The 14942-nt window shown below is 41.1% G+C and overlaps 1 protein-coding gene across 1 annotated transcript in view; it reads left to right on the top strand.

Moving 5' to 3' along the window:
• LOC134801431 (lysine-specific demethylase 5) overlaps positions 1 to 14942 on the top strand; it is a 56443-nt gene that overhangs the window by 24824 nt on the left and 16677 nt on the right. The window contains exons 19-23 of the mRNA XM_063773986.1: positions 1460 to 1679; positions 8768 to 8964; positions 9372 to 9542; positions 10274 to 10488; positions 12009 to 12130. Coding sequence (XP_063630056.1) covers positions 1460 to 1679; positions 8768 to 8964; positions 9372 to 9542; positions 10274 to 10488; positions 12009 to 12130 — 925 coding nt within the window. The remainder of the gene's footprint in view (positions 1 to 1459; positions 1680 to 8767; positions 8965 to 9371; positions 9543 to 10273; positions 10489 to 12008; positions 12131 to 14942) is intronic.

Below are 14942 nucleotides of genomic sequence, written 5' to 3'. Positions count from 1 at the left end.
TGTAAAGTAGTTTTTCTGAAAGAATAAGGGTCGGTTGCACCAAACGGTGTATCACCGTTTGTCGAATTTAAACTGTTGTGAGACATACTAACATTGAAACATGTCGCGCGAGTGACTAAAAACAAGTGAGTCTAAACCGTAAAGTTATTCAATCACCGTTTGTGTTCGCAAAATCTTATTGTATGGGAAGTTTCATACCTCTGTTCTGATTGACGATCAGTCTGCTGAATGTATTTGGTGCAACTGGCCCTAAGTGTCGGTAGCACCACCAATATTTTATGGGAAGTTTCATAGTTCACTGCTGAGTGACGTCGATCAGTCAGTCAATAGGCCTGATGACAAATTTTGAAAACCCTTTTAATATCGTCTGTACACTTGTATTAGTTCCGAAAAACACTATATTTCAGTTATACTCATAAGATTTAACATAGATAATTGCATTTTATTATAGCTAGTTTAAACTTCGCGCGAAAACGCCTCGCATGCCATTTGTGACGTCATCATTTAGTTGGTGGTAGGGTGGTAGATACTGTTTACATACTTACAGTTACGAATTTCCCTTGAATCCGAATGATATTGTTAATTCAGCACCATATATTACGATTAGGGATGATAAATACATTACAAAAATTTATCACAATAACTCATTTTACACAAAAACTCTCACACGGTTGCAGTTTAAGATGAATTATTTAGATACATGTAAATTTTGAGTGAAAATCACCGAACGCCGCTTTTACTTTTTAATTTTTCATTTTTTCTAGTTACGACTGCCAACATGGCAATGATAGTTCCATTCAGCCAAATAATTAAAAAAGTTTGTTGTTGAAATATCGTATTATTTAGCATTTTATTTAAATAATAACAAATAGATATCTACTTTATATCGTGTAATAATATTTTTTGGACGTAATAAATGTTTAGTGGCGAAATAACATTTTTTTTGCACCTTTCGAACTCTTTGGTGCCCACGTATAGATTTCGGTCAATGAGGTTGTCTATGTTGCTCTAAGAAATATGTTATGGATTGATGACGTCACTGTTTGGGACATTTCTGATTGGCGTTTCAGTAAAAATGGCCGATTGGAGAATTTTGCACTTTTATTTTATTGAATATATTAATAATCCTTCAGTTTATACTGAGATTGGGCCATTTTTTAGAATCATATTAACATATATGTTTCGTTGAAACCATTATTTCCATGATTCTTTGTTACTTGCAACAGGCCTATTATGGTTGGTGCAACCGGCCCTTAGACAAAAATTTACTTCCTAGTTTTTCAGAGGTACCTACTTATATTCAAGAGATCCTTAGGGCCGGTTGCACCAAACTGTTACCGTTAAAGCGTTCGCAACATTTTATTGCATGGCATTTTTTTTACTTTACTGTTGTTTGACGTTAATCGGTCTGTTTAATGTGGTTGGTGCAACTGGGCCTAAATCTTCGTATACCCTACAGGTGGTAGAACTCGGCGTACGCCTCTGCATAGTCCTACCCCAACTCGCGCCGCTGCAAATGCGCCTTCAACAAGTCAAGTTTCTTGAGGAGGTCCGGACTTACAGGGAAGACTACGCGACCTTGACCCCAGAGGTCATCGACCGGCTGCTTCAGGAGTCGGAGAACGTGGTGCCGCATCATAAGATTGAGACTGAACGGGCGTTGCTGTATAAGCTTAAAGGTATGTGTGAATGTCAAAAATCTAGCCCCAATATTCATAACACTTAGCAAACATCTGTAACATTTTCTTCCTAACAAACATAAATGACAGGTAGGGACAGTGTATTATCATCGACTTTAAGATTCGACAAACGTTTGTAACAAGCGTTTTGGTCTTATTAAGCCATGGACTATTGGTGGTACTCAGGGTTCGTGGGTCTGACGCTCTATTGTCACACTACACGTCTGTGTTATTCCTAAAAATCTATTTGCCAACTAAATTAATTCTAGAGAGAGAAAATGAGTAATATTGGGCGCCAGCACGCTATAGAGCGTACAAAATAGGTAAAGCTAAGATGAGAAGAAAAGAAAACTATTGTTCAAGCTCGACACAATTAAATATAATTTCCAAAGCTTCACACAAGGAAAACAGTAGTAGTACAGTAAAGCAGTACAGAAAATAACCTTATGCTATTAAGTATACTAAGAACACTATGCTATCGGACTGGCTAGGCAGTCTCGGTTAAAGTTTATTAAGTCTATACACTAATTATGCACTGAGCACTTGAAGTCTATTAAGAGGCCACTATTGCGTGAAGCTAATCAAAGTCTATTAATACTAGCACACCTAAATCACGTGTCTATAGTAAAAGGCAGTCTGGCTGTGTCCACGTGTTACGCCAGAGGCGCATAGGTTGGAGCCAAAAGCCGCGGTGACACGTGCCGAAACCGTCAGCCACGTGTCCAAGTGGCCGCCTATCTACCACGCCAACGTCGCGATGCGCAACAGTAATCACGAGCTCGAAAGAGCCAATAACAAATTAGATCTGACCACACCTGAGTCACGTGTCCATAGCGGAAGACGGTGAAGCCGTGGCCACGCACTGCTCCAGAGGCGCGCAGGGGAACAGCCAAGAGTCGCGGTGACACGCGGTGATACCGTCAGCCACGTGTCCAGGTGGCTGCCTGCCCGCTTCGCCAACGTCGCGCTGAACAGCACGAAGCTCCAGCCCAAGGTCCACAGCAACGCCCAGCGCCGACACGTGCCCGAAGAAAAAAACCCAGGGTAGAGACCGGCATTAAAGCTAAAGGAAAAAACACATATTGAAACGCAATATGAAAAGGATTGAGGTTACGCACATGTTAGACCTTGTTCTCCACTGAAATTAACTAGACATTAACCAAACTGACACACCGATCTGGTATTTACAGGAAAACTTGCAAATTGGCCATGCGGTCATCCGACACACATGGACAAGGACAGAAAAAAGGTTACACTTCCTACAATAAAATCGCAAATGCTTACCCGGAGTTCAATTGAAGCTGCCGATGCTACACTGCCGACATTTATAAAAAAATAATCCTAATTTTGCCCTTACAGGGACTTAATATGGGACGCCATGTTGAGTTCTGTTTGCTGTAACAAAAGAAATGGAAAATCAGTATTGACAAACGTTGCAGAGAGCGGGCTATATTCTCCTAACATTAAACACTTGCGCTGTGACTTACCTTGCTACAAGAAGTCGAGGTGTATTCCCATATTTTACAGGGATGGCTCCCGTACAAAGCGACCAGAGAAGACCTGCACCAACTTTCTCACATCGCTGCGGAAATCTCAGTGACTTGATCGCGCTCGACAATCAATTTCCTCTCTTGTTATTTTTTCAATCTACATCCGCGCTTCACAGCCAAGGAATTTTGCCAGGCATTGCAAACGATGTCCCAAACAATATTTGAAAATTATCATATTAAAAGACTAACGATATTGAGTATTAATATTTTAGAAGAATTAAACCTAAATCTTTCAATCATTAAAGAAAATCTTTAATACTAAATAAGAACCATAAAGTTTCCTAGAGTAATAGCTTGCGACTAAGTGATCAAGTGCCATCTTGTGCGGATAGATGTCGCTGAAGACAATCCTGTGCGGTCTGTTCAACCACAATGCCGCTAGGTGTCGTTGTGAGTACCAAACTAAACAAAGGAATTTCCGCTGCTACGTTTGAAACGTAACATTACCACCCAACTTAGATAAAAAAAAAATGTTAATGTAAGTTAAACATTTTTTTTTTAACATCTTATTAACTATATTGACTATACCATGAGGTATACACAACCCTAACTATCAAGTTAAACTATGTTTATAACTAACATGCAAGAAAACTATCGACTAGTGAGAGATTGGGAGAGTAAATCTCGGCGGTGCAGCGAGCGAAGAATAGTTCTAAGCGGGGTGCACGTCCGAGCTTTATCTACTCCACAACCACTAAAAGTTAAGAGTAGACTGCAGAAACACCACAACGTGGCGTAAGGACAGGAAGAAAACAAAATTTCAACCTTATCGACTCCATGGAGGCGTGCAGCAGAAGAACACGAACTCCCCATGCAAGGACCGCAAGCGAGAATCCAATGCATGAAATTAAGTAGACCGCGACTTAGCAGTCAAATGCATTCCTAATTGAAAGAAACTACAAAATATTCTAAGTGTCAAAACCGGTGATACATTTTTCCCCTTTCTCCCCTATTGTACCAAATGTGCAGAAACACACCGAAGACTACCGTCCCCTTTCAGAGATACAAAGAGAAGCATTCAGAGTAAACGATTTTATCAAAGTATAAAGTTACGTAAGTATATGTCCTTAAGAATTTGTTCCAACAGAAGTGGAAGCAATTTCCCACTGCTTATAGAGAGAGAGAAACAGTGCACAACAAGCAGAACGTACTTACTCAGAGAACTTCAATTTCTAATAAAAGTTTAAAGTCATTACAAAAGTTAGAGTTTTAAAAGAGATGGGCACTAGATTTCCCCAGTCTCCCCTTTTCTAGTGTCAATATGTGTAAGAACACACCATGAAATTATTTTCATAATACGAAACACAAGAACTAATCCTTGAACACAGATCCAATTAAATCTTTACGTGAAACGGAACGCATATAGTTTGGCGTATAGGCTTCCCATTCCAAAAGGTCGTAAGCGCCAAAGGAATTGAAAATGGAGGTTATATACAAGTGCATAATGAAAAAATTTCGCTCCAGATGGGATTGAAACTTCATCCAATGCTCAAGGGAACATGGATCAACACATCACTGCACTGTAATCACCATTTTCACTTCACAAAGCACTGAATCATCACTTTATTAGATGCACTAGACCAACCTTAAATGCAAACCAGCTGACGCGTTAAGCATCAAAAGACGAAGTCATATCCAAGAAGAACTTCTTGACATCGAAACCTCGATGTCAATAAGCAACAGCGAGCAAGCAAGCAAGCAAGCCTCAAGCAAGCAAGTCACAAGCCAGCAGTATCCTCATTGCCTGAAACCAGACATAGAAGAAATCAAAGCGAAATTCAGCATAACAAAGACACTTTATTAGGTTATGGTGAAAATCCAACATAACAAAGACACTTTATTAGGTTATGTAAACTAAAAGTCCAGTCCAAGATATATTCTAAACAGTGGGCTCCGTGCCAAACTATTCAAATAAAATGAAGTGCTTATAACGTAACTAAATAACTTGCTTTGTTGTTTTATTTCACAACCATGTTCATAGAACATTTAGATAGCAAAGTTATCCAGTGTCAGGGACCCTAACCTAAAATATTTAAAGTAAATAACATTTACACGAGAAGTAGGTATTTGTACTTTGCAGAGAGGCAATAGTACAGCGTTCATTTTAGAACAGAGAAATACCTGTGCAACATTCGTTTGTTGAACATTGCATAAATTAAAAGATAAGTTTCTCAAGATAATACCTATAGTAGTGACATCTATAACTAACATATAACTCGCCTGTAGAAAAATCTAAATCTGCATGCTTGCAATAAGAAAAATATGCTTACACTATAAAGTAAAGTAAGATAATAATATCTAACAGCTAGGAATAGGTACCGTCAGTATGACCAGGTACAGTATGTTCATTTTTAGAACAGAGAGTTGAGTAACATTTTCTCATCATAAACATTACTTCTGAGTAAGAGGAATAAAAATTTAGTTTCTTATGCCTAACTATAGTAAGTAAGTACAAGTTAAGAGTAATTGGGGTGGTAATTAAAGTTACTTTAAGAACTAAGTTTCCTTAATTAAAAAATATATTAAAGTATGTATTTGCAAACTAAGTATGTACCAGCAGATGGCTTAGTACAGAGTCTTATGTTAGAACATGGAAAGTAGCTTCACTTTTAGTGAGTAGTAGAAATAAAAATAGAACGCTTTAGCCCTAAATTACCAGGCCTATCAAGCAATAGATACATAAATATAGCTTAGTTAAAGGGAGACAGCGAACTAACTTTGACCTTCCAGAAGAGATGACCTGTGCCGAGAGAACCAGAGATGGCTGCGAGACAACGTTGAGAGGTAAAAAACCACCAGCAATATCCGCAGACCTGAAATTTGACCAGCGACCAACAAATTTGAGAAAAAGAAGCAGATTAATTATTAGCGTTGTCGCTTGGTGCATTTTGAAAAAAATAATGTTTGTAAGTTTTACTTAATAGTGGTCTCTTTTTACATAAAAAATGAGTGCATTTTTGAGCAACAGTAAGCATACCTATGTAAGCCTATTTTACATACAGAGTAATATTATTATTAAATCATTCAAAATAAGGTACAGAGTAGTACAGAGTAGTCAATATTTAGAGAATTTCATATACAAAGTTTCAGAAAATACAGTTTCTTGTTTTTAGTGAAAAGTAATATTACAACTTTTAAGGTAATAGAAGTAACATAGTAAAAGGTCAAAAGGTCAAAGTATTAAATAATTTGTAGGCAAGCAAGCAGAGCAAACAGTGGCGTCTTAAAGATAAAATTAGAGGTGTGCACAGTGCATTACCGAGCTCAAAAAATAGCTAAGAGAGATTTCTTCAGAATCCACAGACTGTGACAACAATATTTAGGATAATAAAGCGTCGCCCCTTAGTTGGGTGTCAAATGTAACAAGCGTTTTGGTCTTATTAAGCCATGGACTATTGGTGGTACTCAGGGTTCGTGGGTCTGACGCTCTATTGTCACACTACACGTCTGTGTTATTCCTAAAAATCTATTTGCCAACTAAATTAATTCTAGAGAGAGAAAATGAGTAATATTGGGCGCCAGCACGCTATAGAGCGTACAAAATAGGTAAAGCTAAGATGAGAAGAAAAGAAAACTATTGTTCAAGCTCGACACAATTAAATATAATTTCCAAAGCTTCACACAAGGAAAACAGTAGTAGTACAGTAAAGCAGTACAGAAAATAACCTTATGCTATTAAGTATACTAAGAACACTATGCTATCGGACTGGCTAGGCAGTCTCGGTTAAAGTTTATTAAGTCTATACACTAATTATGCACTGAGCACTTGAAGTCTATTAAGAGGCCACTATTGCGTGAAGCTAATCAAAGTCTATTAATACTAGCACACCTAAATCACGTGTCTATAGTAAAAGGCAGTCTGGCTGTGTCCACGTGTTACGCCAGAGGCGCATAGGTTGGAGCCAAAAGCCGCGGTGACACGTGCCGAAACCGTCAGCCACGTGTCCAAGTGGCCGCCTATCTACCACGCCAACGTCGCGATGCGCAACAGTAATCACGAGCTCGAAAGAGCCAATAACAAATTAGATCTGACCACACCTGAGTCACGTGTCCATAGCGGAAGACGGTGAAGCCGTGGCCACGCACTGCTCCAGAGGCGCGCAGGGGAACAGCCAAGAGTCGCGGTGACACGCGGTGATACCGTCAGCCACGTGTCCAGGTGGCTGCCTGCCCGCTTCGCCAACGTCGCGCTGAACAGCACGAAGCTCCAGCCCAAGGTCCACAGCAACGCCCAGCGCCGACACGTGCCCGAAGAAAAAAACCCAGGGTAGAGACCGGCATTAAAGCTAAAGGAAAAAACACATATTGAAACGCAATATGAAAAGGATTGAGGTTACGCACATGTTAGACCTTGTTCTCCACTGAAATTAACTAGACATTAACCAAACTGACACACCGATCTGGTATTTACAGGAAAACTTGCAAATTGGCCATGCGGTCATCCGACACACATGGACAAGGACAGAAAAAAGGTTACACTTCCTACAATAAAATCGCAAATGCTTACCCGGAGTTCAATTGAAGCTGCCGATGCTACACTGCCGACATTTATAAAAAAATAATCCTAATTTTGCCCTTACAGGGACTTAATATGGGACGCCATGTTGAGTTCTGTTTGCTGTAACAAAAGAAATGGAAAATCAGTATTGACAAACGTTGCAGAGAGCGGGCTATATTCTCCTAACATTAAACACTTGCGCTGTGACTTACCTTGCTACAAGAAGTCGAGGTGTATTCCCATATTTTACAGGGATGGCTCCCGTACAAAGCGACCAGAGAAGACCTGCACCAACTTTCTCACATCGCTGCGGAAATCTCAGTGACTTGATCGCGCTCGACAATCAATTTCCTCTCTTGTTATTTTTTCAATCTACATCCGCGCTTCACAGCCAAGGAATTTTGCCAGGCATTGCAAACGATGTCCCAAACAATATTTGAAAATTATCATATTAAAAGACTAACGATATTGAGTATTAATATTTTAGAAGAATTAAACCTAAATCTTTCAATCATTAAAGAAAATCTTTAATACTAAATAAGAACCATAAAGTTTCCTAGAGTAATAGCTTGCGACTAAGTGATCAAGTGCCATCTTGTGCGGATAGATGTCGCTGAAGACAATCCTGTGCGGTCTGTTCAACCACAATGCCGCTAGGTGTCGTTGTGAGTACCAAACTAAACAAAGGAATTTCCGCTGCTACGTTTGAAACGTAACACGTTTATTTATGAATTAAGCCATACAACTTTAATATCTCTGTTTATCATCTTTTGTACTATCATCTGCTACTACTTTTTCTTTTTCTGACAGTTTTTATACTTTTTTCTGGTTATGTTATGTTTGATCATGATTTACTCTTGTTATTGTTTGTGTAGCTGTAGGTAAAGAAGTTAGCTATAACTCCTCTTAGTTGTGTGAGTGACGTGTTCGGATAGACGTTTGATATTTAAAACTTGTAATATTATTACGACATGTGACTTAGCTAAAAACTAAATGGGTTTTTATATACACACATGCTCATGCACCTTATTTCCCCCTAGCGGAAGTCGAGGAATGGGAGGAGCGCGCCCGCGCCGTGCTCATCGACCCGTCGAAGCCACCCGCCGACCCGCCGCAGCACACGACTCTCGCCGAAGTCCAAGCGTTACTCGACGCAAGGGAAGACATTGAAGCCTCCTTACCTTCGTACCACGCGCTCAGTCACGCCAAACAACATGCGCAAGACTGGCTTGTAAAGGTACGTTTCTATAAAATATGAATTAGAATATGTATAGGTACAAGATCCTGGTCACGGCACCAAATTGTAACGCCATCCCTATCGTGTACGACGTGTCATCGCGAACCTTGTCGGAATGTACGAAAGTTGATATTGGACTTTAGAGCCGAGCGCGAATGATGTTTTTGGCGGTCAATGTAACTCTTTTTTTGTGGCGCCTTCCGTTTGCGAATTTAAAGCTTCGTTCAAAAAATGTTGTCTATACCGGGATGAGGCACATTTGGTCACCTTAAAATAATCTTTCCATATAATTGGTAATTTTTCTTGCTAATAAAGGCGTTACAAGAGTGACTGTAGTCGGCTATTTAATGAAGTTGTATCCAACTAGTTACTATTAATATCTAAATTCAATTGTCATTTATTTGCAGGTGGAAGAGATGCAGTCAAAAGACTTATACCCATACATGCACAGCGTGGAAGCTTTAGTGAAGCGCGGACAGCAAATACCTCTAGCGTTGTATGAGAAAGATCAACTTGCCGCAGCTTTAGCGTCCGCCAAGGAATGGAAACGTGGAGCTGGAGATATGTTCTTAAAGAAGGTAATTTATAACCTAAAGTTCGATAGCTTGATTTCTTTAAGCATTTGTTTTTGATTAGGGTAATTCGCCAGTAACTGGCCACCTGTTAGTAACTGGCCACCCTGAATTAAAAATGAATTCTATGTTCACCTATAAACAGAATTCATTTTAGTATAAGATGGTTAGTTATTGAAACCTTATACTAAAATGAATTCTGTTCATAGGTGAATACAATTCATTTTTAGTTTACGGTGGCCAGTTATTGGCCGGTGGCCATTTACTGGCGAATTACCCTACTTATTTTTTTTATCATCTCAGTTAGCAATGGAACATTTCCAGGGCAGGGCTTCGTTTTTTTTATTCTATAGGGTACAGAATTTAATTTTCTACATCTGCGTTCGAGTGCCAAATTATTTCACGTGTATTTTTCACCCTTATTTAATGTGTTACAGTCTAACAGCCAACTATTGCTACAGTATTAAGTGTCAAAATTCTAAAATTGATTCTGCATGCAGTCGTTTTACATGTCAATACAAATCGCTGGCCCAATATTACAGGGTTCTATGTTTCACTTTTATCGAACTGAAATTTGAACATTGTCATAGTGACATTAAGTCGAATTTCAACTATCTTTAAAATGTAAAATAGAACCGTATAATATTGGGGCAGCGAAATGTGACATTTGGTGCTTGTCGTTCATGTTTATCGTCGATAGCTCCGAGTCAGGACTAAATATCGATCTTTTCCCACAGAACTGGCCTTATTCACTCCTGGAGGCGCTGTCGCCGCGCACGGAGGCGACGCCGTGCCGCCGCCGCGCGCGCGCCGGCGCCGCGTCGCCGCAGCCCTCCTCGCTGGAGGCGGGGCTGTTCCTGCGCAACTTCAGCGAGGACTCCACCCCCACCGAGATCGTCGCCGCCTTCAAACACGCCGAGCAGCGCGAGCTGGCCACCGTCAAGGAGCTCAGGTGAGAGCGGGACGACCGGATCATATGAAAGCCGCCGTCCGCGCCGCATCAGGTGACAATCGCTTGCCTTTCGCGTTCGAATGGCTTTGTGTCTCTATCACTCTTCCATATTAGTGTGACAGTGACAGTTGCGTTTCGTTCGCTACGGAGCGTTAGCGATTGGCATGTTGTCTACGGGGCCTGATCACTTAGCCAGCGACTGCCTTAGCGATAGGTCCATCTCTGTCCTTTGGCTAATCTCTGTGGGTCGGAAGTTCGAAAGCCCACTTGCAGTCTTCTCCCTGACCTCTCTGGGTGCCTAGGTCGTCTCTCGTCGTGCCTCTGTCGCTAGGTTCACCGCACGGTCTCTTATTTTTTTTACATCATGCCAAGCTCGGCTCAGCCATGCCGTCTACTGTACGATATAGGGACCGTGCGCGTTGGAGCTTCTGCCATCTTGTGGTCTGAATCGGAAACATAAACATTGCTAAAGTAAATCTACCGTTCTCTTACGTTTTCTTGTGCAAAGTATAGATCGTGTCATTCACGAAGACGCGTGCCTATTGTCATGTTGTTAAAAGTTAGATTTGACGAATCTGCGCGCCATCGTCAATGACACAAACTGTAGCCCCCTATAATTCATGCACACTATCTATTAGCTAACTATAGTCTGTATCTTTAGGTATTTCAATAAAAGTAAACAAAATCTACCCTCAAATGGCTCCTTAAGCAAGTTGAGGGTAGATGAAAACATTACAGGATCAAATAATGTAGGTTAAAGTCAGGTCGTTCGGTGACAGATCCAGGCGGTTTTGTATTTGGTTGGTTAACCAATAAATCTTATAACTACCCGAGAATTTACAAATTATTTATTTACTTTTATTTAAATACCTAAAGATACAGAGTATAGGAAGTACCCACCGCCAGTTTATTTTACAGTTATTATTAATCCGCAGGAATAAGAACATGCGCAAGGAAGTCCGCGCGCCCCCCATGCCGGGGATCTCGTTCTGCGTGTGCCAGAAGCGGCAGTACGGCGTCATGACACAGTGCGAGCTCTGCAAGGACTGGTTCCACGGTGAGTTATTATTAATCCGCAGGAATAAGAACATGCGCAAGGAAGTCCGCGCGCCCCCCATGCCGGGGATCTCGTTCTGCGTGTGCCAGAAGCGGCAGTACGGCGTCATGACACAGTGCGAGCTCTGCAAGGACTGGTTCCACGGTGAGTTATTATTTATCCGCAGGAATAAGAACATGCGCAAGGAAGTCCGCGCGCCCCCCATGCCGGGATCTCGTTCTGCGTGTGCCAGAAGCGGCAGTACGGCGTCATGACGCAGTGCGAGCTCTGCAAGGACTGGTTCCACGGTGAGTTATCTTATTGTTTATCCGCAGCAATAAGAACATGCGCAAGGAAGTCCGTGCGCCCCCCATGCCGGGGATCTCATTCTGCGTGTGCCAGAAGCGGCAGTACGGCGTCATGACGCAGTGCGAGCTCTGCAAGGACTGGTTCCACGGTGAGTTATCTTATTATTTATCCGCAGGAAGAAGAACATGCGCAAGGAAGTCCGCGCGCCCCCCATGCCGGGGATCTCGTTCTGCGTGTGCCAGAAGCGGCAGTACGGCGTCATGACGCAGTGCGAGCTCTGCAAGGACTGGTTCCACGGTGAGTTATCTTATTGTTTATCCGCAGCAATAAGAACATGCGCAAGGAAGTCCGTGTGCCCTATGCCGGGGATCTCGTTCTGTGTGTGCCAGAAGCGGCAGTACGGCGTCATGACGCAGTGCGAACTCTGCAAGGACTGGTTCCACGGTGAGTTATCTTATTGTTTATCCGCAGGAAAGAACATGTGCAAGGAAGTCCGCGCGCCCCCCATGCCGGGGATCTCATTCTGCGTGTGCCAGAAGCGGCAGTACGGCGTCATGACGCAGTGCGAACTCTGCAAGGACTGGTTCCACGGTGAGTTATCTTATTGTTTATCCGCAGGAAAGAACATGTGCAAGCAAGTCCGCGCGCCCCCCATGCCGGGGATCTCGTTCTGCGTGTGCCAGAAGCGGCAGTACGGCGTCATGACGCAGTGCGAACTCTGCAAGGACTGGTTCCACGGTGAGTTATCTTATTGTTTATCCGCAGGAAAGAACATGTGCAAGCAAGTCCGCGCGCCCCCCATGCCGGGGATCTCGTTCTGCGTGTGCCAGAAGCGGCAGTACGGCGTCATGACGCAGTGCGAGCTCTGCAAGGACTGGTTCCACGGTGAGTTATCTTATTATTTATCCGCAGGAATAAGAACATGCGCAATTAAGTCCGCGCGCCTCCCATGCCGGGGATCTCGTTCTGCGTGTGCCAGAAGCGGCAGTACGGCGTCATGACGCAGTGCGAGCTCTGCAAGGACTGGGTCCACTGTGAGTTATCTTATCTTATTATTTTATGAGCCCCCGCGGATACACTTCGACCCATCGGGATCTTTTGTGCAATTACCCCTTTAAATTTAGATTTACTTAAGTATTTATTTCATAATATGAAAATACATTATAAATTATTTTTGGCTGTCAAAATAGGAGGACTCAAATTTTTGTTAACAGTCTTAGGGCCACTTGCACCATTCCACTAACCCAGGATTAAGCGGTTAAACCGTTAACCTAGTGTCAAATTGTACTAGTAACCATGGTAACGTAAGGTTTAACCGGTTAACCCCGGGTTAGTGAAATGAAAGTGAAATGGTTAAACAATTTCATAGGAGCACTACTTCAAAGCCAGATTAAATTGTATATCCCCACTTTAAAAAAAAATAGTATTTTATACAATCGTGATATAATAGAGAGTATTTCAGTCGAGTACCGTGTTTAGGCAACGAAGCTTGCTGAGTTGCCTAAGTATGGTACGAGATTGAAAAGCTTGATTATATCACTATTGTATACAATACTTTTTCTACGAATCAATAAAAATACAGTCGACTCTCGTTAATTCAAACCTGCGATAATTCGAACCACTCTATAATTCGAAGTTATCACGAGTTCCCTAGAAAATCTCTTTATATTTCGAAATAATTAAATACATTTTTAAGCACTTGGTAATTCGAACAGAAAAATCATTGCTACGTAACAAAACGACGCGTTAATTCGAACTCATAGATGTCAAACACTCGACAATTCAAAGTTATCACTATCAGGCTATCAGATTTCAGAGGTAAGTGTGAGTACCTACCCTACATTTTGAGACAAGTTCAAGTTCATCGTTGCACGAGCATTTGTTATTGTAAAATCAATTCTGGCAGTACGTATTTCTGATAAAAAAAAGTTATTGATCAGTCTCAGCAATGTGCTTTGAAGCAAACTATTATGACAGACTTCTTCCCAAAGACTAATAATTAATTCACATTATGTATGTGCATGTTAATATGTACCTCTAACCTTTGGATATTGTTAAAAAATTAGCAGTTAATAAATCATAATTGATTATTACTCAATAATTCGAACTTTCATATTTTTTCTCTCAAAAATTTCGAACTATTTGATATTTCAAACTCTCGATAATTCGTAATATTTTAAACATCCCTTGAGTTTCGAATTAACGAGAGTCGACTGTAATACTTTAAACTAGTAGAATCATACAAACAAACCAAAAGAAAACTATACAGCACGCGAGCAGCCGCGATACCTACATACTGGTACGCGCCCCGGCCGCCGCGTTGGTCAACGACACCTTCTCGTAACTCATGAGGCCCTGGTACTTGCTCCGCGCTAAATTCAATTTTTAGACAGTAGTTTTCTCGATTTTGGCCACCGTGGCCTATGGAGACTAACAAGCAACACTAAGTGGTTTTCGTAGTCTATGGATGTTGCTATATTAAGGGTGTCACATGCGCGTTTCTGACTTATGAACCAATTGTTTATACTATACAACCTAAAATAAATAATTAATTTGAGCTATGGTTTTGTTTCGTCCTGATCGCGGCGAGCTGTGATTGGTCAATTTCATTATAGTTGACTAAACTGTATCGAAATGAATATTATAGTTGAGATGTGAGCCCATATATTAAAAATACCCAATTGCAGTTTGGTATAAGAAATCTTAATTCAAGAATTACAGGCGACGAGTAGAAAATAGTACATTATTGTCGAGGCTCGGAAGTAGCTACTTGCAGGCTGAGGATTCGTTTTAAACGGACGACCTTGGGAGTCCGTTTAATTGAATCCGAAGCCAGCAAGTAGCCTTCCAGCCGAGTCATATATAGTGCTTTTCTCAAAAATGGTGCAAGAAATATAAATATCATAGAAATATTTTACAAAAGCAACTTTCTTACGTATATATTTTCACAGAAAAAAGTAGAAACAATTGAAAAAATTAGCTTTGCCGCCTTTTTATTTTTTTAATAAAAAAATAGAAGTGTATTTTTCTGCCGAAAATACGCCAACCTATTTGAGAGAGCTAAATAGTCGCGGTACTAATCTTCTGTTTGGCTGTTTAATGGGCCTGT

Source organism: Cydia splendana, chromosome 22, assembly GCF_910591565.1.
Source record: "Cydia splendana chromosome 22, ilCydSple1.2, whole genome shotgun sequence".
Lineage (NCBI taxonomy): Eukaryota > Metazoa > Arthropoda > Insecta > Lepidoptera > Tortricidae > Cydia > Cydia splendana.
This window is presented reverse-complemented; position numbering and strand designations above follow the sequence as displayed.